The sequence below is a fragment of the Phyllostomus discolor genome, chromosome 8, assembly GCF_004126475.2.
Source record: "Phyllostomus discolor isolate MPI-MPIP mPhyDis1 chromosome 8, mPhyDis1.pri.v3, whole genome shotgun sequence".
In the NCBI taxonomy this organism is placed as follows: domain Eukaryota; kingdom Metazoa; phylum Chordata; class Mammalia; order Chiroptera; family Phyllostomidae; genus Phyllostomus; species Phyllostomus discolor.
The window spans coordinates 37,928,677-37,955,468 of record NC_040910.2 but is presented as its reverse complement, the minus strand read 5'-3'; the positions used below and the strand labels follow the sequence as shown (position 1 = coordinate 37,955,468).

General features: G+C 55.5%; 1 protein-coding gene and 1 long non-coding RNA gene across 2 annotated transcripts; both read right to left on the bottom strand.

Annotated features, from left to right (window-relative positions):
* Positions 1–1,109: 1,109 nt before the first annotated feature.
* LOC118501984 lies at positions 1,110–2,448 on the bottom strand. The gene is made up of 2 exons (XR_004904650.1): positions 1,376–2,448; positions 1,110–1,321 (listed from the first exon to the last, which is right to left on the bottom strand). It is a non-coding gene; the product is annotated as an uncharacterized LOC118501984 (long non-coding RNA).
* A 94-nt stretch (positions 2,449–2,542) lies between these two features.
* CSNK1G2 (casein kinase 1 gamma 2) lies at positions 2,543–26,530 on the bottom strand. The gene is given in 16 exon segments (XM_028519469.2): positions 2,543–3,423; positions 3,541–3,647; positions 3,731–3,814; positions 4,212–4,360; positions 4,479–4,563; positions 4,639–4,724; positions 4,790–5,024; positions 5,147–5,269; positions 5,271–5,296; positions 5,408–5,435; positions 5,438–5,479; positions 5,613–5,638; positions 5,641–5,652; positions 11,960–12,394; positions 24,078–24,176; positions 26,300–26,530. Coding segments are annotated over 14 exon segments (1,500 nt in total). The 5' UTR covers positions 12,144–12,394; positions 24,078–24,176; positions 26,300–26,530; the 3' UTR covers positions 2,543–3,110.
* Between the last annotated feature and the right edge of the window lie 262 nt (positions 26,531–26,792).

The following is a 26,792-nucleotide window of genomic DNA, read 5'->3' as shown; positions in this document are numbered from 1 at the left end:
ACACAAAGGAGAGCATTAGCATGGATGCTCCTTGACTTAAGACGGCGCTGCATCCAATGAACCCACCGTCAATGGAAAATATGGTAAGTTGGAAATGCATCCTATATACCTAACACCCCAGCCTGGCCTGACCCACCGCAAACACGCTCAGAGCACTGGCCACCCTGCCCAGCATCACAGGAGTGGGCCACACCGCACATTATTGACCGTGAAAAGATCAAAACTCAAAGCCCCAAATGAATTACCACTTTTGCACGACCGTTGAAGTTGGAAAATCTAAGTCAAACCGTCGTTAAGTTGGGGACTCTGTATACCCAAGATTTTCAGAATAATCCCCACCCCCAGAATGAACCAGAACAGAGTACCAGAGACCTGTGGGATCATTATAAGATGGTCCTACATACAGGTAACTGGAATACTGAAGAAAAGAGAGAAAAAAAAGGCCAAAAAAAAAAAAAAAAAAAAGATACTGGAAATGATAAAAGGAAACTTTCCAAAATTGATGAAATTTCAACCCAAAGATCTAAGAAGCTCAGCAAGTGCCCAGCAGGACACAAAGAAAACCACACACTGTCATCAAATAAAAATATAAAGAACAAACTCTTAAAAGCAGCCAGACAAAAAGGTACCATATTTTGAAAGCAAACAATGCTGACAACTCAGGTCTCATCAGGGAAGTCCTTAAAATCCAGGCCCCTTGCTTCATGGGTCCGTTTTGAAAAGCCTGACGACAAATTCTCTTGCCACGTACTCTGTCGTCTCTGCGCCTGCAGGCCCCGAGGCTCATCTCTGAAACCACCGTCTGAGCCGGCCGTCAGGTGTGTAATGGTCTCCTGTGTTCCCGGGGGCACCTCCTCCTCTGCCTGCTACGAAGCGTTTCCTTGAGCGAGTGTGAAACACGAGGTCGTTTTCCTCAAGGACTGGACGACACGCCTGCCTTCTCTGCTGGCCTGACGTCACCACCACCTCCCTGCACCTCATCCTCCGGGGCAGTCCCTCTCTGGCCCGTGTCTTCCTGTTTCTGAAGCCCTTCCCCAGACCTGACCCGGAGTCTTGGCACCTAGTACTTCGCTTCTAAAATATTTTTGCTTTCTCACATTTCCTTCTTCAGTTCAAGCCACTGTTCCTGTTGTTTCTTGCCCGTTTCTGTCCTTATTTTATGAACTTCTGATCCCAGATGTTTTTCACACCTCAAGTGCTGTTGGGGGCAAGCTTGGCCGGCCTGGGCTTGAGGTTTCTACCTGGTGAAGCGGGTTCCCCATCCACAGGGGCAAGGGCCACCTGCTGGATTCCCTACAACCCCCCCTCTGCCTCTGGCCACCTGCGAGTGTCTGCGGGAGGAGCAGGCCAGCCCGTACTGTGCTGTTAGGGCCACCTGGCCAGTCAGCCCTCCTGCCCGTGCACCCACGCGGGCTGTTGGAGGGATCAGAGTGGGCAGAAGGCCAAGACACCACACAGGGAAGTGTGAACAGGGTATTGTACACACCTGGTCTATTTTCTGGTGGTTCTTTGGATGGAAAATGCTCGAAGGGTCTGTTAGAAAGCTACCATTGTCTTTGAAGACCTGGAATCCCATTAAACATTTTTCAGGAATGATGACTTTAGCCCTGGCTGGGTAGGTAGTTCAGTCAGTTAGGGCATCACCCCAATATGCCAGGGTTCTAGGTTCGATTCCTGGTCAGGGCACATACAACAATCAGCCAATGAATGAATGCATCAATGAATGGACAACAAATCAATGTTTCTCTCTCTTTCTCCTTTCCTTGCTCTAAAATCAAGGAGGAAACCAACGCTGGCTCTTATCACTGCCACGCTGGCTGCTATGGAAGCCTGCCCAGGTGGCCCTAACAGCACAGTACGGGCTGGCCTGCTCCTCCCGCAGACACTTGTCATGATGGCAGAGGCTCCACGTCTGAGATCGAAGTGCCAGTAGGGCCGCTCCCGGTGAGGGCCTCCTTCCTGACCACCGCCTGGCTGCGTCCTCTCACGTGGAGAGCCAGCCCTGGTCTCTTCCTCTCCTGACAAGGACACCAACCCTATCGAGAGAGGCCCACCTTTTGACCTTATCTAATCCTGATCAGCTCCCAGGGGCCCTCCATCCTAACTCTATGCCCCTGGGGGAGGTAGGTGTCAACTTAGGAATGTGGGAAGACACAGTAGGCACACAGCCGCCGAGGAGGCCAGTGGTCCCGTCTGCACTCACAGCCTACCGTCCCGAAGCCACGGCAGCTGCCCTGTCTCTCCCGGGAAGCAGGCCGTTTCAGTGCTGCGCTCCACGTGTGTGGAGCCAGTGCAGTCACCCACCATCCTGCGGTTCGAGTACCTGTGACCTCCCCCATTCTCATCACTCAGTTGACAGTGGTGTTTTGGCCTACACCCCAAGAACACAACCAAAGTCAGCTCTTACTTTAGTTGTTAGTTTCTGACCATCCCTCCCTCCTGCCAACACCTCCCAGCCGGTCCCTTCCGAGAGGCGTGGGTAAAATCTGAGCTGCTGCCAGTCTCACACTAGCTTCTCATAAAGACCGATCATACTCAGAACTGGTTTCATTTTCTTTTATTTTTTAAAAAAAGCCCCTAAGTTCTATGGCTTCCAGGAAGCATCAGAGAAACGAAGTGCCATTTCTGTACACTTTGTAAAGCAACACCTAGATGCACACGCTGCTGCCAATGCCCCAGCGGCTCTGGCTGCCTGCACGCGGCTGCCTGGCCTCTGCCGCACCTGTGGGCTGAGACGGGGCTTTAAGGCGCTTGTCTCCTGTGGCTCAGCGGCACTGAGTGTGGACACGAGAAGCCCCAACACCGGGCAGAGCCCTGGCCCACGCAGCCACATGAATGGCTGCCCCAGGCGCCAGGAGCAGGCGCAGCAAGAACACCTGTGGGCCGTGCCGTCCGAGCTTTGGTGCAGCGTTTTGGTTGGGGTGCCTCCCCACCCCGTCTTCCCGTCTGATTTGGGGAGGCCCAGGGCAGGCTCACCCCTGGCAGCCATGCCCCACAGCTCCCCCTCGAGAAAATGGCCTTTGGATAGAGGGAGACAAGCTGGACTTTATGACACTAACAGGGCTGGCGGGCTGACGGCACGGGTCGCCGGCGCCTCCAGGTCACACTACTCACTTCAGCAGACATGGCAGGAGGGGCGCGGGGAGGGCGGCCGCTGTGTTTTCTTTTCCTTGTTTTAAATAGTTAATGCTCTTGGAAGGGAGGACTAGACACAGGTGTAGAAATTTCGGCCAAAGTCTTACGTGAAGGAAGTAACCCACGTGGGGGGTGGGCAGCTCGGGGCCACAGTCTATGTCCTGGCTGTGGGTCACCCAGACAAGCTCCCCCAGGAGCTGCAGCAGAAGGGTATGGGGTGCCACCGCCAGGGTCACTTGTGTCTCTGCAGAGATTTCCTCTTTCTCCTCTTGAAGAAAACAGCAGCACCTGGAGCAGGGAAGGGGGACACAAAAAGTGGGCATGGGTGGGACAGGGGCAAGCTGGGCATGGGGTACCAGCGAGGCCTATGCCATCTCCACCCCCAGACGCTGCCCTGGGTCTTACTTGGTGTCATCTGCCACCTCTACCTCTGCGGGCGCCGTGATGGGGGCATTGGAGTGACCGGCGGTGGGGTCGTCCGCATTCAGCTCCCCGTTGGTAGAGTTCAGCGCCTAGGCAGGTGGGTAGCAGGAAATCACGCGGGCTGCAATCCCCACCCTCCAGGGTTGCTGGCGTCCTTGGCCTGGCACCTCACCTGGTTTTTGCTGTACAGCTGGGCTTTGTCCCTCGGCTGAGTTTGCGCAGGCAGGTCAGTGTGGACTGTGCCGATGGGCGTCGGCTGCAGGATGGGCAGGACAGGGTGCTGAAGTCCAGCACCGCTTTCCCCACCAACCAGGGTTCACCCGATCTGCACCAAGGCTCTGGGTGCCTGGGGCCTCCTCCATGTCCAGGCACAACCACCAGGTCTGGAGTCCTGCCTCCCATACCCAGGGGCCCCTACCATATGCAGGGCAAAGCCCCCCACGTCCAGGGTCCTGCCCTGCCTCTCCCCATGTCCAGGCCCTACCCCCTGACATAAAGGGTAAAGGCCACACAACCAGGGTCCCACCTCCCCTATGCCCAGGGACTGTCCACATCCAAGGGAAAGCCCTCTACCTCTAGAGTTTCCCACTATACCCAGGGTGAAGCGCCCATGTCCAGGACCCACCCCACACCCAGGCCCTATCCCCACATACCAGGGGCTTCCCCGCCCAGTCGTATTCATAGTCAAACACGAAGCCGCTGCGGTCAAAGAGGTCGGTGAAGAGCTTACGCAGATAGTCATAGTCGGGCTTCTCAAAAAAGTCCAGGCGCCGCACGTAGCGCAGGTATGTGGCCATCTCCTCTGAGAAGAGCCGGCAGGGCTGGGGGTGGATGTGGGAGGGGGGCATGCAGGGGAGGGGGCTGGGGGCCCAGGAGAGAGGCGGTGAGGAGAGGGAAAATTAGCCAAGGGCCGCCCTTACCTGGGAAGCTCTCGCAGAGCACCTCGATGGGCGTGGCCCGCTTGGTGTCCCCGATCTTCTGGTAGCGCTCCTTGAGTGTGTCCGCCTGTGGGGAGAGTGGTCAGTGCCATCACTGGGAGACATGACGCTCCCACGTCCCCACTCCCGTGGCGTGACCCACCTTGAGCCCCTGCCAGGGCAGGCTGCCACGCAGGAAGTACATGAACATGTGGCCCAGCGCCTCCAGATCATCACGGCGGCTCTGCTCTGCAGGGGACAGCAGGTCAGCATGCTCCTCCCACCCCACCAGCTCCCACCTGTATGCCACTTACCCTTGCCTAGGTGTGTGTTGATGCTCATGTAGCGCGCGGTGCCTGTCAGGCTTTTGTGCTCGCGGTACGGGATGTGCTTCTTGGTCTCGGGGTCGATGTACTCCTTGGCCAGGCCAAAATCGATGATGTGGATGGCATGCTGCCGCTTGCTGCCTGGCCGCCCCACCAGGAAGTTCTCCGGCTTCACATCGCGGTAGATGAGGCTTTTGGTGTGCACATACTCCATGCGGGTGATCTGGGGGTGGGTGGGCCAGTGTCCCCATCTGCCCAGGCCCTGCACGGCCCCACTCCCACCCCTCTCCCAGCCACAGTCCCGTCCTGCCTCGCAGCCAGGGGTGCCACAGCCCAGCCCCGCACCAGCTGGATGGCGATCATGAGCACGGTCTTGAGCGTGAACGTGCGGTCGCACAGGTCGAACAGGTCCTCCAGGCTGGGCCCGAGCAGCTCCAGCACCATGGCGTTGTACTTCCCACACGGACCCGAAGTAGTAGACCTGAGGGACACCCTCTGCGGACAGAGCATGCACAGATGCCTACAGGGGCCTGCAGCAGGCACCCACTGCCACCCACTGCCCCCCCACAACGGACCCACGCTGCCCCACTGTCCCCATCCGGGTACCTGCGTTGCTGAGCTGCTTGTAGAAGCGGGGTACTCTAGGTGCAGCTGCGGTGCCCGGGACTTGATGGGCTCCTGGAGCGACAAGGAGGATGAGGTGAAGGGTAACCTAGAGCATAGCATGCCCCCTCCCTCCTGCCCCAGACCCCACTTAGACGGGCTTCATGTGGGGGGAGCCTCTGCTGTTGGGGGAAGAACCTGGACTCACCAATTTGATAGCTCCATATTCATTGTATAGAGATTCTTTCCTGTGAAGGAGAGAGGAATCAGCACAGCGGGGCCACCTGGCCCTCAATTCCCCCACCCCCAGCAGGCAAGGGACCCTACATGACCTACCCGCTCCAAGGGGCCACCTCTTGTTCCCAGTAGCCCCCTTGAACTTGGCCCTGTCCTCCCGGGTCCTGGAGTGAAAAGGACACCCACAAGATACCCGCACCCCTTAGGGTCCCCGCTGCTCCGAATGCTCACATCCCAGGGCCCCACCCTTACTGCTGCCCTCCCCTCCACAGCCTCCGCTGCCACCCTCTCTGTACTCCCGACCCCAGCCCCCATCTCACCCAGGCACTCCTCCTAACCCCGCCTCCCTCCCCTCCAAGCAGTATTCCCCAACTCATGAGCAGGAACCTCCCCCAACAAGCACACCAATGTGCTCCAATTCTCCATCAAAATGGAGCAAAGACCCCCAACTTGACCCATGGCCCTTCTCAGCACCCCAATGAAGCAAAGGGAACCGAAGACACCCATGTCCCTAAGTATCTTCCCCTTCCCTCATCACTCTACCCCTGGGTCCCCCATGGGTACAGTCCACTCAATGCCTCCAAATGGGGCCTGCAGACATGTGGTAAATAGCCCAGATCAGCCATATCCCAGCCCTCCGGTGCCCACCTAGTGGGTCCCTCCCACCAGCGGACCTCGTCCTTGCCTCCCTTGTCCCTGCCCCCCTCCCATGGTTCATCCCAGCACCTCCCTGTGACTGTGGAGTAAAGATCCCTGGCTAAAACCCTACATCCACCCTGTAAAGGTTGGTCATGACCTGGAGAGGACTCACCCCAGGTGCCTCGTGCCCTCCTTCTGCATCCCCACCCTGGGACTGAGATCCCCACCCCCGTGTCAACTGTGTCAGGTGGTAAGACCCTGCCCACAGTGCTGGCAGGCAGGAGAGCTTCAGGCTGGCTTCTCCAGGCAACAGAACCCAGCAGACCAGTGTAGGGGACCAGTCCCCCTCAGGTTACACTAAGACCACCTGGAGCAGGCTTTGCAAAGCCACCCACCAGGATCTCCAGGTGCCCACCAAGAAAGAGCTCATGTGCCCAACCTCACAGAACTGAACAAACATGAGTTCCAGAACCTGATGAAATCCAGCTTTCCACCTGTTACGTTTCTCTAATGCTAACAGAGCCCTAGCTGGTCCAGCCACCAGCCCCTCGTGTGCCTTAGCGAGTTAGTGTGCAGTGCTGTGTGTACCTGCACTGCCATCTCTGGTCCAGCGGGGCCCCTCCCGTCATCCTGTCCTGACTCTGTCCTGGGACCACAGTACTCTGAGAGCACAGCCCCACACCATGTGTCTGTACCACTGGGCCTCACCTTGCTCTCTGCCTGCTGCAGCAGACAGCCTGGCCGACCATCTGCACTCTAGCTATTTCCGCCCCACCCCACACGGCAGTAGACACCGCAGTGTTCAACCTCAGAGGCTGAGGCCAGGGTTCCCCAGCACATAAATCTGCTCCACTGGTCGTGGTCACTGCCCCATCCTTGCATGCGCCGAGGTGTCCACATCACTGGGACACCCGGCAGTGGGTATGTCTTCCACTCCGCCATGGCTATTCTAGGGCCTGGTTTCCATGGTGGTTCAGAGTCAGCTTACTGACTTTCTCAGAGCTCTGCAGTGTCCTGGAGTCTGCAGAACTGGAGACAGCAACATCTCATACTCAACCGTCTTGTACACCCTGGAACAGACTTCTCCCAGAGATGCTTTGTGGTTCTCAGAGAGCTCACCCAGCCTCTGTCAGATTTATTCCGGAAATGCCTGATGAATTTTGGGCACTCTTACAATTAGCACTGTTGGTGTTCGAGTGGTGCAATCGGTTAGCGCGTGGTATACAGGTTAGCATTTTAAACAAATCAGTACAGAAGTCTTTATTTTTTCTTTCACCCTCATCATGCCATGAACCCACAGGGAACAAGTCCCGGCAGCTCGGGCTCCTTCCCGCAGTGCGCTTCTCTAGGCGGAGCAGGCTGGCGCTTCAGTTGAACCCTGGTACCTTTCTCTCGGCTTCCTCCTTTTTCTGATCGTTTCCTTCACACATCTGAGGAACTATCTCAACTCTGAGAGTGATTAATATGCTCAGTACGTACATTAATTCTCTTGGCAAGACCCTTGAGCTTGTTTGTGTACGACGCCCACCGCATGCTGGGTGACACCGTAGACTCCCCCAGTTTTGCCATGGGAACGTTTTGTGGGGCGTTCCTTTTCGAACAGTGCCCATTCCCTCGATGTCTGCAGTGTCGCCTTTCTTGCAGATTCGCAGGCATGTAGCCAAAGGAACTCCACGTTTTCTAAAAGCCTAGAGAACGTACAGGGGGTACCTCCCCTCTTTCCCTTTGTGTTAGTCATTCTGGTGGATTACGATGGCGGTTCCGGCCAAAAAGAGAGCTCTTATGATTAGCATTGTTTTTAACCCTTCATTGTCTGTCATTGCTTGAGCGGAGAACTGCAGCTGGACTCTGTGCGGGTTCGACCAGCAGCCTTGCTATGCTCACCGCCCCCCCCAACCTGCTTGCTGAGATTCCTCTCGCTGACAAAGGCGTGATTGGGGACTGTCAGCTGTAGTTCTTCTTTCCCAATCTTTTTACCCTGTATTTCTTCCCCTCGCCACTGTCCGCTAAGAGTGAGGGGAGGTGCCCAGTGGTTATAATACACAACTTTTCACAACACTAACAACCAAGGCAAGCAAACCTGCTCCTCGTCCTGGCTCCTGGGTTTTGATAAAAATAGGTTGTGCCTGTTGAGTTCCCTGCACACCCCCCGCCCCCCATTTTATTATGGAAGTTTCAAACACAGAAATAAAGAACTGTGTGGTGAACAGCCAGCACACCCTCACCACCTAGACAACACAACGAACAATCCACTGTCGCGCATCTGTCGGTCATGAATCTCTGATTTGCAGATACATTTTTCAGCCATCAGTAGCGGCCCCTAAGTGCTCCAGCCTGCAGGTTAAGTTCAGTGTGTACTTAGAGGTGTTGTCTCTCCCATTGGACGTGACATTTACCTATGAAATGAACACACCTGAAGTGTGCCAACTGATGAGCTTTGGCCAACACATGGCCCCTGTGCACCCCCTACCCTTATCAAGACACAGAGTGTCCCCACCACCTCCACCTGCACAGAGGTGGGGTCATCGGCATGCTCTCTCCTCCTTGGCTCCTTGCACATGGCATGATGGGCTCAAGACTCCTATGTTGTGTGTCCCACAGTTCCTGTTGGCAGCTGAGTGGGAACCTGCCACCAAGGGACATACCCAGTCAGCACAGGGACACCTGGGTTGTTTCCCGTTTTCTGTTACAGCAGAGCTGCAGTGAACGTGGCCTACGGGCCTTTCTGTGGGCAGGCCGGTCACTTCTCTGAGTGTTGCTGGCTCACGCCACACACGTGGAGCACAGCGCAGGCTGGTGCCTTCCGTGGTCCTCGGGCATTCGTCATGTGCCTACGGAAAGTGTCTGTTCAACTCTCTTGCTCATTTTTAATTAGAGTGTCTGTCCTTTTATTATCAAGTTGTCATCCTTTCACGTATCCTGGACACCAGCGCTTGTCAAATGGTGCTCTGAAAATATTTCTTCCCAGTCTGTGTCTTACCTAGTCCAGCTCTTAACATTATGCGATAACATTTTAAACATTCATGAAGTCTAACTGATCCTTTTCAGTAAACGGGCATTTTATTTTGTCTCGGTGACAGAAATCTCATGTTTTGACTGTGCATGAGTTCTAAGGAGAGCCAAAGTCCTTGGAGTCCAGCCTGAGGTTAAAGTGTGCAAGTGTGTGTGTGTGCGCGAGCATGTGTAAAGTGCTCACGCGTGCGCACACACAAACGCACCTGAGGTCCGTGGATTTAGATTTCTGAAGTACTCAGGTGCTCTGGGCTCTGAGAGGCTCACCAGTGCTCACATACAGTTTTAGCTGTGCACGCAGAAGGTGCAAGGCTCTGCAGGGCCTGGCAGAGATGGCTCCCAAGGGGCTGTGAGCAGAAGGAAGATCTGGAGGCCATGCAAGACGGGAAGACACAAGAGATGCAGTCATCCAGAGCAGGGAGGCTTCCGTGAACTCCCCTAACCTTAGAAAGTGTCATTTTAAAATTTTTTAAATTTATTTTTAGAGAGGGGGAGGGAGGGAAAAAGAAAGGGAGAAAAAATCAATGTGTGAGGGAAATATCCCTTGGTTGCAGCTCACACACCCCCAACCAGGGGACCTGGCCTGAAATCCAGGCATGTGCCTTGACCAGGAATTGAACTGGTGACCTTTCACAGTTTGTGGGACAGACCTCAATCCACTAAGCCACAACAGCCAGGGCATGAACTTCCCTAACCTTAGGCTAAAAACCCAGAAGGTACACAGGAGGCAACTCCAGCCCATGAGTAACATCTGCTCACAACCTGCCCTAAGAAGCCAAAATCAGTTCCCAACGGAGTCAAGATAAATCCTCAGCACAAAGTCCTCAGGCTTAAAAGTCTGTGACATGTGACACCCCTCACAATGTCCAATATACAATAAAACATTACTAGATACATAACAATGAGGAAATGAGGGCTGTAACAAGAAAAAAGTCAAAGGCACCACATATGTGGGCATTCTTTTTGAAGATTTTATTTATTTATTTTTTAGAGAGAGAAGGGAGAGAGAAAGAAAGGGAGAGAAACATCAATGTGTGGTTGCTTCTTGCATGCCTCCTAATGGGGACTTGGCCCACAACCCAGGCATGTGCCCTGCCTGGGAATCGAACTGGCGACTCTTTGGTTCATAGTCCGGCACTCAACCACTGAGCCACACCAGCTAGGACGTGGGCATTTTGAACAGGTACAAGCATGCTCAAGGATTTAAAGAAAAAGATGGGTAAAATGAACAGATGGAAAATCTCAAGCAGAGGGAAAAATATAGGAGTCAAATGGAAGTAAAAAATACTGTGTATGAAATAAAAAATTCACTGGATAGCTCCAACAATAGACTGGACACTACAATGCAGGGAAGAAAAACTGTCTAGACTGAAGCAAAGAGAAAGAGGCCAGAAGACCATGGAAAAGAGCTTGAGGAACTGGGGGACAGTATATCCACCCCTAACGTATGTATAATTGGAACCTGAGAGTGAGAAGACAGTGAACTGAGGCAGAAAAAAAAGAAGAAATAACGGCCAAAGTTTTTTCCAATTCAATGAGAATGTGTCACTATACAGACCCGAGAAGTCCAGTGAATCCCAAGCAGGATAAACCCAAAGAAAACCACACCTAAATAGTGCAGAACCAAAACCTGAAACCAAAGAAAAGCTTCAAAACAAAGGAAAAAGGACACATTAGGTACAGGGATATAATGTTCAACATTAGTCACCGAGGAAATGCAAATAAAATCCACAGACAGCACTTCATACCTACTACAAGAAAAAGCCTGACAACCCCAAAACATTGGTAAGGATGCGGGGTACCCAGAACTCCCATACGCTGCCTGCAGATGGAAGTGCACAACCACCCTGAAAATGGAGCCAGCACACCTCCCTGGCGACCCAGTTCCTTAGCAAACACTCACACACAAGGGCTGGAGAAGGACGCTCAGGGCAGCTTTATCCACAACAGCCCAAATCTGGGCCCAGCCCAGCATCCCTGAGCAGAACCGATGAACAAAATGGGGTGCAGTCGCATAAATGGACAGAGTAACAAAGGGCCACTGGCTACTGACACATGTAAAACACAGACACTCTCAAAAACATGCGTGCGCACACGCATACCCTAATGGGGAAGCAGGGTAGCTCCATCCAGGGGAAGCTGAAGAGGTAGCCACCGTGCTGCTTGGGCCCCTCCGTGCAGGCCAGGCTAGGGGCATGGGCCACATGTTCTGGGGAGGTACCTGGCTCTCCCTCTCCCACTGGTCTCAGTTACTGATGCGATGGCCAAGTGCCCACTCTGCATGCCCCTCCCACCAGCAGAGAGTTGTGCCCAGCCTGATAGTATGTAGGCTCAGAAACTCCAAACCCAGGGCCACTGACAGCTGAACAGGCAAATGCCGAGCAGGAGCTGAGCTTGTAAATTGCTCCAGTTTAGACACTGGCAGCACCCATGTCAGCCCTCCTGTGTGTGGCTCAGACACCCCAACAGAGCTGGCCCTCAGACACACAGGGGCAAGGCCAGGAATCTACCCCCCTTACCCAACCCCCTCCTTGGAGAACAGAAACTCACATGCACTTACCCGTGTCCTGGTTGCAATAATGAGGGAGGCCACCTGTGAGTGGCTGTGACCCCACTGGGCAGCATTCCCCCCACCCCATCCCTTGAATGCAAATGAGCGGGGCTCACCTAGCCGGAGTTCCCCGAAGTTGCCACAGCCTATCTTCTTCCCGACCCGGAAGTTGGGGCCCACCATCAGGACCCCAGAACTGGTCCCCGTGCTCCGGACGCTGTGGCTGGTCCGGCCGCCAGCCTTGGACATTCTCCGGCCCTCCTCCGACTCCCCTTTCCCTCCTTTCTTGTCAAAATCCATAAGTTTGTGGTACCCTGGCCTCTCCACGGTGACTCTGCTGCTGTACAAATCCCGGGTCTGTGGAGACCTGAGGTCGCAGGCGGCTCTTCGGGGCTAGAACACCATGGCGCCTGGCAGACTCCTGGCTAGTGAGACGTGGGTGCTCGCAAGGGCCAGGCCGCAGCACTCCTCTCGGTGGCCTCAGGGTCGCATGCAGGGAGAGGACACATTCTGTTGATAGGTCCTGCTGCCTCAAATCTCGTGGCTCCCAGCTGGTGAGAAAACAGAAACATGGGTCAGAAGACTGAGACCCACCCACCTGCCCACAATTCGGCCCAGGGTCCAGGGTCCAGAGCACAGTCCGAGGAGGCTGGCACAGTGGGATGGCATTCTGGGCAGATACATGAAGGCACAAGTGTGGCTTGTAACTTTGGGGGTGTGGGGGCAGAGGCCACCGTGAATGCCACATGTCAAGGTAGTGTAAGATGCAAGTTGCTGCGTGCTGGCCCGCAACACAGCTCGAAGACAACTGCACTATGAAGAGTGACAGCCAATCAAGTGACAGAAGCCCCAGAACCAGGAGGAGAGCCTAACCTGGATGCAGAAAGGGGCAGGAGCCACCCAGCACAAAGCCCCTTCCCCCAAGGCAAGGGGTCGCTCCTCTGAGGATGGAAGATGACAGACCACAGAGCACCGCCTACTAATTGAGTGCCAGGCCAGGTACAGGCACAGTAGCAACTTGGACATGGTGGCACCATGAGGCCTTGGAGGAGAGGACCCCAAGGGTATCTCAACTCATGATATGGGGCTCCCTCACCCTGAGGCAGGAACAAAGCCCTGGGAATGATGGAAGTGGACAGAAGTGGGGGCCCTCTGAGAACCAGGCCAAGGACAGAGCCTGCTCTTGGCCTTTCACTCTGGCTCCAGGAATGGCTAGTCCCAAGCCTCAGAGACAGAAGGAGCAGGAACTCCACGGAGGGGAACCCCAGCCATGTGCTCATGGAGAGGAGGGACCACAAGACAGCAAGGGCCCAGAGGTGCAGCACACACATTCACCTTGCTGTGCTCTCACACATGTGCACACCCCCTCCTGTGCTTACATACCCACATACACACACACCCTTTTTCCATGTTCATACACATGTACCCCACACATATGCCCACACCCTCCCACGCTTGGCAGTTCTCTCCAGAGGGGCTGCATGCATAACCAGGCACAAGAAGGTGCCTGACCTGCATGTGACCCTTGGGCCTGAGCACAGCCAACATGGAGAAGGGATATGCCCTGAAAAAATTGGAGGTTCTACATACATGTCGGTCCTGGCACCGCACAGGCTGTGGGGAGACAGCAGCCAGCCAGGAATGAAGATTCTGGTGTACTTGCTGCCCTACCTGGGCCTGCAACATGGCCCCCAATGACCCCTACTACAGGATGCCTGGGCTCCAGGTAGCCCCTTACACAGGCCAGGTGTGCAGTCACTGGAAGGGAGGTGAAGGGCCTGACTCCTCCCCAAGGACACCAGCCCCTGCCCTACTCACCCCACAAACAGGAGCTGCCACCCCAAACCCAGTGGGCAGCAGAGACTCGCAGGGGCTGTGGGAGGCGCTGCTCACTCCCAGCCACATGGGGGCAGTCTGGGTCCTCTGCTCTGAGCCAGATGGGACCTGCAGCGGGTAGCAAGAGTGAGCCATGCACTGGACAGTGGGGGAATGCATGGAAGAAAGTCCAAGGTGGGGGTAGGGCCAGAGCTGAATGCCCAGCCTAGCACACCTGGGTGGAGGCAAGTGACCTAAAGCCTAAGGGGAAGGAAGTATTTGACCTCAGTCCCAGCGCAGAAGCTAAGAGTAATTATCCTGGAGGAGAGGACCTCCCATTCCTCATTAGGCCTCAACTGCACCAGCATGGCCCCCATTTCCACATCCCCAGAGGGAGGAAGGCCCTCCAGGGGAGTGGGCTCCACATGGACCCTCACAGCCAAATTCAATTTTGTGCTGAAATGATCCCCAGAAGGCCCCTGGAAGCTGCTGCCCCACCCATGTCCACACTGAGGTCTCATAGAGAACGCTCCACTTCAGGGCCATCCGTACTCGTCCGTCAATGCGCACCTCAAGGGAGTTACCTGCCCTGTTCTTTTTGGGGTCCTCCATCTTGTCAGGGCCAGGGGCTAGCTCCCCTGCAGGGGGGCCCCGGAAACCCCCTTCTCTGACCATCTCCAGTCAGTGATGTCACAGTCCCTGGCTGACATCACCAGCACAGCCCCTGGGCAAGTCTGAGGGAGCTGTGGGCAGCCTCCCTCCCCAGGGAATGGCCCCTCACAGGCTGCACAGTGGACCCCACTGTAACTACAGCCTGGGATGCACCCAGACTCAGGTGATCCTGGCTACGGCCCATTCTAGGCAACTCTGGACACACGCGTGTGTCGCCCCCACAGTAGGAGCCCACCTCTGCCTGGGGACTTAGTGATAGAGGCAGGACCTCCTCCCCAGGATTCATCCGGGTCCAGCAACATGGCACCCCAGGAGCCACGATGAGCTCCCAGTGTGCCACATCCTGGTGTCTGCACACTGCCCCCATACCCCCACAAGAGGGACAAGGACAGAGGAGACATACCCACCCTGGGGCTATGCAACATGCAACATCACGTCATGGCAAAGAGGAAGGAAGTGCCCCATGATGACTGCACAGGAACCAGCTGCCCAGCCCCTAGGGACAAGGTCAGTGTCAAAAAGGATTAAGCAGAAACTGGTCTTAGTGCACCAAATTATAGACCAAGGGCAGCGAGGAAATGTCCAGACCTAGGGTGGGGGTGGGGGAGTGGGAAGTACCACCAGCAGGCAGCATGGACATGGCACTGAGTGTGGCATGCAGGTGGCCTGAGATCTTGTATCAGTGATCCAGGGCGTGGGCGCCAGTGCTGCCCCAGAGGGCACGCAGAGTTCCTATCTGAAGTCCTGACTAGAATGGATGGAGGAAAAGAAGTAGGCCTCTGAGAAGGGACAGTTGTCACTGCACCCATCACGGAAAGGTGGACTAGATGCGTCAACGTTCTTGGGAGAGGGCCAGAGATTCACAGGCGATGGTCACGAGGTGGCATGATGCTCCCACACAGTTCTGGAAAAGCAAACACGGCCACAGGTGGCAGTGAGCCCATGAGGAGCAGAGGAGATTACGTACTTCCCTTGCACGCTTTCAACAGACTTGAAATGTTTCCAAAATTAAGATTACAAAAAGACAAGGCTGCTACTACAAACTGTGCCACCTCAGACCATGGCAACCAAAAACCAAGCACAACAGTCTGGGTTGTAAAAGTGCGTCTCCCGGACAGGTGCAGACATGGGAGCCCATGTGGCAGCTCTGGCGCTGGCTGGCACTAACTGCAGCACCGGCTGTGACTCATGACGGGCTCCACCAGAACCTGCTGCGATGCTGCAGAGAACACGGGGGGACAGAGTTCACTGGGCAAATGCAGGTAACTTGGGCCAGGCCATGGGCCCACGGGCGGGAGGTGCCCACGTTTGGCACATCTGAAAACGTCCTACTAAAGAGCTGAGAGGAGGAATACGAGGGGGGCTGGGAGACAGCCAACAGGGAAAGCATACTCTTGCCTGGGGATACGCTGCTTGATGACAGACGCCTGTTGCCACCTGGGGCTTGTGCACACCACCCTGGACAGTGGCATGTCTGGCACATGCCATGATCTCAGTGTGTGTTCCTGACAGCTGCTCTCTCCCAACATGCCCCACAGACACCTGGTCAGGCCCTCATCGCACCTTACACTGAGGGATGTCCCGGCCCACATGACGGTCTCTGGCAAGGCCAGACCCATCCTGGGCATTTCTGCTACGTGGTGTAACTACAGTTTCAGCAGTATATCAGTCCTTGGCGTAGGCTGAGATGTGTCCCCTACAAGACAGTTCCTAACCCCTGATGTCTGGGCACATGACCTTATTCACAAATTAGGGTGGGTCCTAATCTGTAACTGGTGTCCTTATCAGAAGAGACAGAGACACACAGGAAAGGAAGGCCACGTGACAATGGAGGCAGAGACTGGAGAGATGGGGCCACAAGCCAAGGAACTCTGGCACCCACTAGAAGCTGGAAGAGGCAGAAAGACACTACCCGCATCCCAATCCTCCTGGAGAGAGTGTGGCCCTGTGACAGCTTGATCTTGAACTTCTGGCCTCAAAGGACTTCTCAGTGGAAATTCCTGACCAGCACCCCAGCAGGAAGATAAGAGTCAGTCAGTGTCAGCAGTGAGATGCTGTGTGGACAGCAGGGGCCCCAAGGTGACAGATGAGCAAGGCATGCATGTCCTTCAGTGTGACGAATACCAGAAAACCTAAACTGGGGATGTCATGCAGGACATGACAGTCCCCGGCCCCCACACAGGGAAGAGGGAAACCATCTCAGCCAGAGGGGCCTAAGAACGTCAACGACGGAGTCATGTGTGATCCTGATGGGGGCCTGGGGTAGAGACACGCCGTCAGGGGAAACTGAGGAGAAACCCAAGTAAATATGGACTTTACTTATTAATGACGCCTCAGTCCAGGCTCCTCAGCTGTGATGAGGGCACCACGCTGACAGAGGGCACGGATGGGGCGTGGGGACACCGTAGTGTGCACCTGCTTCACAGTAATTCTGTGATCTAAAACCGCCCTAAAATAAAGTTTATTTTTTTTACATTTTTTTTTTATTTTAATCATTGTTCAAGTACAGTTTTCTCCCTTTTACTCCCAATCCAGCCCACCCAACCCAACCCTTCCCACTTCCCTCCCATTACCACCCTCCCCCAAATAAAGTTTATTTTTAAAAACCCAAACCTACAATCTCCTCTGGTGGCCTCCTTCCTGTCCTTCCCTCAAGCACAGGCGCACAGCGCCCACTCACAGTCCCTACTCGAATGTCACCTGTGAGGCCACCTCCGTAGCCCACCAAGACCCCACCCCTGAACCCTTCAGCCATGGGGCAGCACATATGCAGTCACTGTATACCTGCCCCTTGACAATGAGCTCCTCAAGGACACGAGGCCTTTTATGTGGCACCAGAGACCGGCAAACAAGTGGCGTGAGACAGACCAACAGATCCAAGAGAAAGTGGGCAAAGCCACAGAAGAGGCACAAGATGGCCTCACAGACACACGGCGCTCTGCCTGCCCAGTGCACAGGCAGAACAGAGTAACAGAGATGCTCTCACTTCTCAGCCCGTTGATAAGTAACATTCAGTAGCAGTGAGTGTGGAGAATGGGGACTTTGATTTTTAAACAGGAACAATGGCATTTAGGTAAATGAGGCTCTCTATCTAGGCCACACAACCAAGAGGAACGACCGAAGCAGCACCAGTGACAGCCATGCAGGTGCAGCCCTGTCCCCACCCTCTGCAGGGTCAGGAAACAGCCCATGCACAGAAAGGAAGCGGCAGATGGTGCAGCCCCACAAAGCGGTTCCTGCAGGTGGGCGAAAGCCCAGGAAGTGGTCCCCGGGGCTGGGCTCCACGGCAGTACCCATCTCTCTACCCTTCCCAGGCCTGAATCCACTTTCCTTCCGCCCTGTGAGCACGGCGAAAACAATACTTTTGCATTTCCTAAACTCAGCCACGGTGGGGAAAGGAGGGTGGGGAGGGTGCTCTCAGCCTCCTGCCTCCCTTCTCAGAGCTGTCAGGGTGGGGTGGTGTGAGCAGATGCAAAGCTTGGGAACACACAGGGTTGGAGACTTCATGGCTGGAAACTCTGGTGCGATCTATGCTGAAGTAAATGAAAGGGCCCCCAAGACACCTGCACACTGGCCAGAGTGCATGCAAAGTGATACTGCCTAGCCCCCAATTTTACTGGGGTGGACCCAGCATTATCTACAGGGGCCAGCCCTCCTCAAGGGACCTGACCACTTCCAGGATGGGGAGAGGGTCTGCCAGCTCCCTTGGGGTAAGAAGATACCCTTTAAATAAGACACATCTCCCAGAACTGGACACATCACTGGACTGAGGGCCAGGCCAGGAGGATGGCCTGAGCCAACACTGGAGATGCTAGGCAGCTGTCCTCCCAGAAGGGCAGCCTAACCTGGGCCCAGCACACCCGCCTGGGACCTCATACCAGCAGCCCCCTACGGACCTCCGTCCCAGGCTCCATCACAGAACCCTCACCCCAGGCTCTCGGAAGCACCACTTCAGGACCAGACTGCGACCTGGCTGGAAGCTGATAGGCAGGAGTGGGCACAGCCTGGGACGGAGGGAGCCCATGGCCACTTCCCAGGGGATGTAGGTCTATTGTGCCAGGTCCCCTTTATAAACAGTCGTGTTTTCAGGTGTCTAGAGGGACCTCAAGAGTGAATGGCACCCACCTCTTGGGTGCTGAGTGGTTGTTCAAAAGCAGTCTTTATGCTTTGCTGTGAGGTTCGCTGTCTTCAACGTGCACACCTTGTTTTTGCTACTTAAAAACCGAGAACAGGATGTTGGTTTGTGGTCTCACTTGCCGGGACACCAGGTCCTGGTTTCTTCAGTCACTTGAAGACTCAGACACACCTCCCTGGGAGAGCACTGAAGGAAGGGTGGCCATGAAACCCGCCATGGCCAAAGGCCACAGGCTGTCTGTCCGTCTGTGAAAGTCTCAAAGTGCAGGACCCTGCCTAGTGTGGCCGCAGTGACTGGACACAGGACTGGCTCAGAACTTCTGACTTTCTGGAAAGTGCAGAGCAGCGGACAGGCGGGATTCTGAGCACTGCTCAGGGTTCCCAGACTCTGAGAAGGAAGAGCTGCCTGGATAACAGGTCAGAACCCAGGACAGGACAGAACCGGACTAAAGAGAAGCTAGGGCACGAACACTGAAACATGAATTGGGAGGGTGGGGGTGGAGGGATGTGGAGAAGTGAACCTTCATCCATGACAGGCAGGATATAAAATGGTGCAGCCACTGTGGGAAACAGGCAGCAATTTCTCAAAAAAAGTTCAACAGAGATACCAATAACCCAGCAACCCAGCTACTCGGTGAGTGCCCAAGAGAACCGAAGACACACACCTACACATAATGCTTACACAGTACGATTTACAAAGGCCAAAAGGTGGACACAGCCCAAATGTACATCACCTGACGAACAGATAAACTGCTCCATCTGCACACTGGAATGTCACTCAACCATTAAAAAGAGCAAAGCTCTAACACTTGCTACAACATGGGTGAACCTTGAACACATCACGCTCAGTGCGAGACGCCAACACAAAAGGCTGCACACTGTGTGATTCCATTTATGTGACACGTCCAGAACAAGGAAACCCACAGAGACAGGAAGTGGATTCCTGGTTGCCAGGGGCTGGGGAATAACTGCTAAGGGATCAGAGTTTCTTTTGGGGTGATGGAACATTCTGGAACTAGACAGAGGTACTGGCTGCACAACACTGAAAACACAAAGTCACTGAGGTGTCTACAGTGAATTTTATGGTCTGTGAATTACATCTCAAATAGAAATGGGGAGTATATAGTATCTCAATAAAGCTGTTTAAAAGTCACAGTGAGCCCTGGCTAGGTAGTTCAGCTGGTTAGAGCATTGTTCCAATATGCCAAGGTTATAGGTTCAATCCCTGGTCAGGGCACATACAGGAATCAACCAATGAATACATAAGTAAGTGGAACAACAAATCAATGTTTTTTTTCTCTTTTTTTCTCTCTCCTAAATCAATGAAAAAAATTAAAAATTAAAAAACACAGTGAGTGTGGCTCCAGCTGGCAGCTTGGAGAGCAGGGTTGGTCCCTGCACAGGTCAAAGTTCAGCCGTCATGCAGGGTGACTGGCAGAGCCACACCGCCTGCCCTTGGGCCCCTGTGGAACAGGCTTCTGTCACAAAGGAATCAGAGGTGTGTACCCACACAGAGTAAGAGGCACAGAAACTGGCCGGACAATAGGGAGAGGAGGGGCTGCCTCCTGGAGGCATGAGAGCTTGACAACAACAGGCCAGCCTCAGCCCTTCCCAGCAGCCTTGAGTGAGGCCCGAGGGTGCGCAGAGGGCCCCCAAACCAACCAGGACAGGTCTGGTCCCTGGGTCGAGGAGCTCACACAGCACACCTAGCACTTCAAACCTGGTCAGGATGACTGCACGGCTCCCGCTCACCGGCACACACATGAGGCTCACACACATCTGTAAACACACAGGGCTCAAACCTCAGGGAGCTCAGAGAGTCAGCCTCCCTGGGCACATTCCGGGGCACACCCTCCTCACACAGGTGGTCCACATAGCACTGGTGACCAGTTAAAGACCTGGAGACCCCAGAGCTGCCCAGTCCTATCGCTGGCCACAGATGCGGCAATACAGCTGTCTCATACTGATGAAGACACGGCACCCCAAATTTGGTTCCCCAGGATAAGCCCTGGGGCAGAATAGGCCCTAAGGTCTAGAGGGTTGGATCACAGTCACCTGAGGCGCAGCTAAAACCACAGATTTCCAGCCTACCCCCAACATGCTGGTGCAGGTGGCCAGGTGGGGCCTGAGGACCTACGCCAAACAACTGGGGTAGGAGTCACCACTCAGCTGTGAGGTTCCACCTTCCACCTGGTCACCCAGCAGCCCACCTCGAACCTAAACCAGAGCCCAGCACACCCACCCAGGCATAAACGTGCAGGCACCCCATCACCACTAAAGCTTAATAAGCAACGAACAACTTCTAGTGTAAGTGTATCCCAAGCAGTATTTGGGACACACTCATACCAAGCAATTTTGGGTTGTTTGTCTGAAACTCAATTTGGCTGAACACCTACCCTGCTGTATCTGGCCACACCTCTAGGAAGCTGCTCTGGAAGCTGTTCTGCCCCTGGCACCTGGCACCCTCGGGCTAAGGCCTATTTGAGGGGCGTGTAGCCCACAGCAGGGCTGACAGACCAGCCAGCAGGACCTGCTGGTCCCAAGGATACCATTTTCTATTCAAATCTGTGTATTTCTTAAAACCAAGCATTTCCGATGAAAATTTAATGTCCAAATACTGATGAACTCTCAGCGTAAAATACACTCAAGAAAGAATAAGCTCTCTTAACCATTACATGTTTAAACATATCAGGTTAAATAAAATGTATTAAGATAACTTTCACCGGTTGCTTTTGGCTCCTCAATGAGGCTACTGGCATACTGGGAAGTACCCACAGACTCACATCCGGGCTACCATTTTCACCAGGGATCTTGAATACCTGTCCCTCCCGCAATTGTCACTGCCCATGAGCCAGGTACCATTGTGACCCCATCAGACAGGGAAGCTCAAGCCTGGGACTGAGAAGCACCTGGTGTTCCCACCGCAGTCCACCAGGTGAGGGCACAAGCCACAAAGTGCACTGGGGCCAGCGGAGCTGGACCTCCTGCTTTAGAGGGAGGACAGCAGAGCAGCTGTCCACTGTGCTATGTGCTCTCCTAAAACAGGGAGTGTGGTCTCCTAATCAGCTAGCTAGCTGTCTCCTGTCCAGCAGGTGTCCGGAAAAATGGCATGCCCCATCTGTATAGGAAGCCAGAGAAAGCAGGGCCACAGGTGTAATCCACCCCTGACAGCCTGGAGGTGGGAACAGGGCCAGGAGGACGCAGAGGACCCAGGGGCCTCATTCCCAAGGGCAGAGCGGCGAGGCTGGGGGCACCAGACCCCCTCACTGGCCTCCCCACCTTCTTCCTTATTCTTCCAGTTCCTGGAGGCGAGAGCAGGATGTCCTTTTGGGCCTGACAACCCCCTGTGGTTGTCATGACTAGAGCTGCTGTGAGGAAAACCCCATCCCTGGGAGGTCCTTGAGACCCAAGGCGGCCTCATGCACCACATGAGAAAGGCTCTGTAAAAACCAGACCAGGAACCTTTCTAGAAGCAGTGAGCCCCAGGGTCTGTGCCAGTCTCTCCGTGAGCCCCCAACCCATAATGTTCTGTGTGGGATTCCTTCTCTCCCAGGCACCCGGTGAACTTGGGAAAATGTGAGAGGCACTGGCTTAGCTGATGAATAAGTCTAGAACGCCGCCCACAGGCCTCTGAGCTGCTCGGCTCCCTCCCTGCTGGGCAGTCACGGCTGCTCCCTGGGGTGCCCACTGTCCATCACATGCCCACCAGCCTGGCCCTGCCAGGACCACAGCAAGCAGAGGCCCCCATGACAGACAAGTCACACTTGCCGACTCAGGGCTACCTCCAAGACAAGGTTCCCATGGAGGCTGAGAGCCCTACAGTGATACTGCCCCGAAACTCCACATCCTCAGAGAGAGATTTCTGGGTAAATGAGGGTTGGTTACCTTTAAGCACAATTTTTTTAAAGACTCTAAGATGAATCGTGGACCAACATAAAGTCATGGCACATAACGACATGTTACACACATCTCTACCTTCTAAGCAGCAACCACCTGCTCCGGGGCCACCTCGGACCCCACCATGGCCCAGGACAACTCAGAGTGACCCAGGACTATCTTGGGCACCCAGCCTGCGCCTGGGGCCCCGGCCTGCGGCTGGTGGGAGAGGCTCTGAGGAGGACAGGCCCAAGGACCACGGGCGCTCTTCCAGTCTTCCGAGAACATCCTGCCAGACCACGGGTGGCGAACACACGGCCCTTGGGCCAAATCTGGCCCTCCACCTTGTTTTATCCAGTCTGGCACCTTTTTTCTACCCAGTGGCAGCACCAAGCTCCTTGCCCCTAGTTAATGAGTAGTTACATTTATACAGTCCTAAAATTACATTCAGCCCTTTAAAGGCAACCGCAAGGCTGATGTGGCCCCGGGTGAAAATGAGCTCGACACCCCCCTGTGCCAGACTCTTGCTTCTGGAGGGGAACCTGCTACAAGGACAGAAGTCCTGCCCTGCACAGCCAGTGCACCCTGCATTCTCTGGCATTCATCTACAGGGGTAGCTACACCCCAAGTAAGCAATGCTTGCCCTGCCTTCAATGGGAACCTTCTCACACCTGCGTGAGCTCGGCCATGCACGTCCTCCCTCCTCATCAACATGCTTCTGTGGAGGTCGCAGTTATAACCTAGGAGCAGACTGCATCCCACACCTAGTGCACTACTTCAGTTGACTCTGAACGCAGGCCGACAAGACCTTACAGCAAGGAGGCTGCTTTTTACCATTACTCAGTCTCCAAATGCGCATGCCACTGGACTCCTAGACAAGAAAGGACCTGTGCTGAGGGGGCTGGCTTGAAAGGGGGAAGGCTCTGAGGAGGGGCGCTCACATTGCCCTAAGGAATTCTAGGGCAGGGGACCCCAAACAGGATCTGGAGAGGGTCTTAGGCAACAGCAGAGCCAGGTGGGGACACAGTAATTTGGGCTGGGCCCAGGCCTGTTTACCAAAAGGCCTTGCCTTGCCCATCCATGCACTGAGGACTCAGGAGGGTACCCAGCAGGGCTCTACGAAGCTCCCAAATGGGAGGGGACAGACGCAGAGCTGCCTGAGGCAGGGGCCTCCCAGACCAACTAGGCCTTAGCTCAGGAACCACAGCAATGCCAGTATAGACACACACTGCCTGCAGGGACAGTCCCCACCAGGCAGCCAGGACTCAGGACAGCAAGGCCTCCACCGAGCCTAACAGCTGCCACTGACAGAAGACGAAGCCCCCTTTACTGCTCCACCACCAGAACCAGATCCCAACCATGTGCCGGGCTCCTTCACAAGGACCTGACTTCTCCTTTGGGTTTAAAACGAAGGTAGCCAACCCACCCAAACCACCAAGGCCAGAAGTCTGGTAGCCCCTGGCCACACTGTAACGCGTGCCCTGCTCCAAAGGTGCCCTGCCTCTCCGGCCCCACCCATTCACCCTGGGTTTTCAGAGCCCAGAAAGAATATGCCAAGACAGGGACCCAACCTCACCACAACTACACTGATGAAGAACCCTGCTGCTCCTGAGGTAGCCTGGGGCAGCTCCTGGGGACCCAGAAGGGACAGCAAAATTAACCATGGGACAAGCAGTATCCCAGGGCCGATGTCACCGTCCCTAAGTTCAGCCTTGCAGGGACCTTGCTCAGACCTACCAGTAAATCCCCAAGGTCACAAGTGGCTCCACAGCTGTCCAGGATGCCTCTCGGCTGGTCTGCTTCCCAAATTACTGGCTGGCGTGCTGGCCCCCCAAGCTAGGGTGAGCACATAGGAGGGTTTTCAGTTTTAAAAACCTCACCTGCTTCCTCTTGTTACCCAGAGAAAATTACTACATAATCAGGACAAGAGTCAGATACAGCCGAACCAGCCATTAAAGCAGTCAGTCTGCACAGGGTGGCTGTCACAGCACAGGAACACCCAGAGTCAGGTAATGAGATGCCCGTCATCATCTGCTTCAGAGAAATCAGAGGGACTGGAACCAGACAAGAAGCCACTTTACAAGAAAAGGGCTGACTGCCAGTGGTGCACAGACAAACCAGACCTGTGACGTCCCTGCTGCTGGGGTGGAGAGTCCAGCCAGCTCCTTGTAGAGAGCCTCCCCACCCGTGACATGGTCACACCTCCACCTACAGCAGACACAACTGACCCCCTAACCTGGGACCGGGCCCACTCCCAGTGCCCCAAGCAGCCCTGCTATTCCATTCCTGAGAGGCATGACCAGAGAACCTAAAGGAGCCGGCGGGGGGTGGGGGGTGGGGGGGGTGGTATACAAACACTTGGGCCCTGGAGATGGCAGATGCTGCACCAAGCCCCTGCCCATCAGCCTGCAGAGCCCAGAGTGGTTCCCTTCTCAGAGCACAATTTGGTGGAAACACAGCAAAAAACAGAAACTGACTACTGGCAACCACAGCAAACTTCCCCCTTTCAAACCTGTGAGCCTGGCTCACAATCTCTTCTTCACAGGGGTGACTCTATTCCTTGTGGTGGCACCCCTTCTCTGATCAGAGCAGCTCCTGGTAGGTGGTTTTCCCTTCCATCAGAGCCTTTGTGCTCCCCCACTCATCTCACTCCCACAAGCCTGGGCTGGCAAACGCCAAGGGAGCCTGTGTGTGCCCCCCACTCCAGCTGGGTCAAAGGACCCAGGGAGCCAGAGCCACACCAGATGGAGCACCACCGGGTGGACATGTAGCCACTCCTGGAGTCCCAGACACTGGCTAGGCCTGGGTGCCCTTGTGGAAGCAACTGGGAGAAAATGCCAGACTCCACCTACACGCAGGAAACCCTCCAGGGCCATTTTCTTCCGACAATGCTGGGAATAATTCCGCTGTCCAGAACCTCCCAGGATGACAAACTCGACATCACTGCAAGCCTTTCTTTTAGTTTTAGGCCCCCAGCCACTAACCCAACTAAGAAAGTTGGGGTAGAGGAAGCAGGGGAAACACTGTCCCAACATGGCAGGAATTAGTAGTGGGATAAGTGTGGCCAGCAGAGGAGGTGGACAGACCTCCCACACCCCTCTGGGATCTGAAGCCTTTCTAGACAACAAAGCTAGTGGTGAGGGTGGAAGGCAGAGGGCAAAGTCAGGCTGAAAGCTAGGAGTTCCTGAGCAGCACCCTGCAACAGGTCACCCCAGTTAAGACCTCTCCTTGCTGCACACCCCTTGCCCACCCAAAACCTTTCCTCTGGGCTCTCCCTGAAAGACCTTCAACACTACAAAGAAAAGGGAAAATGTGTGACACTGTGGGTAGGGATGTAGGGACCAGGTGGGCAAGGGTCCAGGGAAGAGCACTGGAGGAGTGGGTGTCACGGGGAGTGCGCAGTGAGCTTAAGCACTGGCGGAAGGTGGGGTGGGGCTAAGTGGACAGTGGGGACAGCAGGGTCTGGAGTGAGGAATCAGAGGACACAGCTCGGTCTGAAGCTGAGGGGTCAGTGAAGGCATCTGAGTCTGGAGAAAGGGGTCAGTGTGAGCAGCTGGGCCTGGAATGTGAGAGATGGCAAGGCCTAAGCTTGGGGGTCACTGGGGGGACAACGTCGAGAGACCAGAGAGAAAGGAGTGAGAAACAGAAGTCTAGAGTATGGGGGTCAGTGCGCTGGTTCAGTGGAGTGGAGTCCGAGTGTGGTGTGAGGGTCAAGGAAGTGTTGGGGCAACGTGTTCCGGATTGTGGGGTCAGTGGGAGTTGGGGTTAGCAGGACTCGGAGTGCGGGGGTCCGCGAGTGGTACGGACCCAGAAATCTGAAGTGCGGGGGTCCAGAGCGTGGGTTGTAGGGGTAGCGGGGTCCGCTGGGTGTAGGGGCGGCGGGTCCAGGGTCCGCGGGGGTGGGGCCGCAGGACCGGGCGCGTGGCCGCGGCAGCCGGCGAGGGCGCGCGCGTCGTTACCTCTCCTCCTCCGCCGTGGCCCCGCGACCAGCCGGCCGAGCTGGGTGGCCCAGAGTCCCTCAGCAGCGCGGCGCGGGCCGCCGCTCCGGGTCCTGCTCTCGCTCCGGCTCCGGCGCCCGCTCGAGCCCCCCTCCCCCACCACCGGCCTCCGCATGTTGGGCGCGGGCCGTCCCCGCCGCGCGGGCGCCCGGCTCGCCCGTCTCGCAGCGTCGCCGCGGCCCGCGCTTACGCCACCAGCGTCGCGGGGAGGGCGCGGCGCCCACTGCGCAGCCGCCGCCGCCGCTGGGCACGCGTCAACGTCACAGCGCGGGGTGGGGACCAGCGGCGCATCCGCCGCTTTGCGGCAGCGGGTAACGCCGAACGACGGTTGCCGCGCTTTGCGGCTGCTCGAAGATGGTCAGGCCGCTGCCCGTGGGGCCACGAAAGTGTTACAGCTGCGAGGGAGCTTGAGAGCCGAGAGGGAGCCTGGCCGCGCCCACCCTTTGAGGGGCGG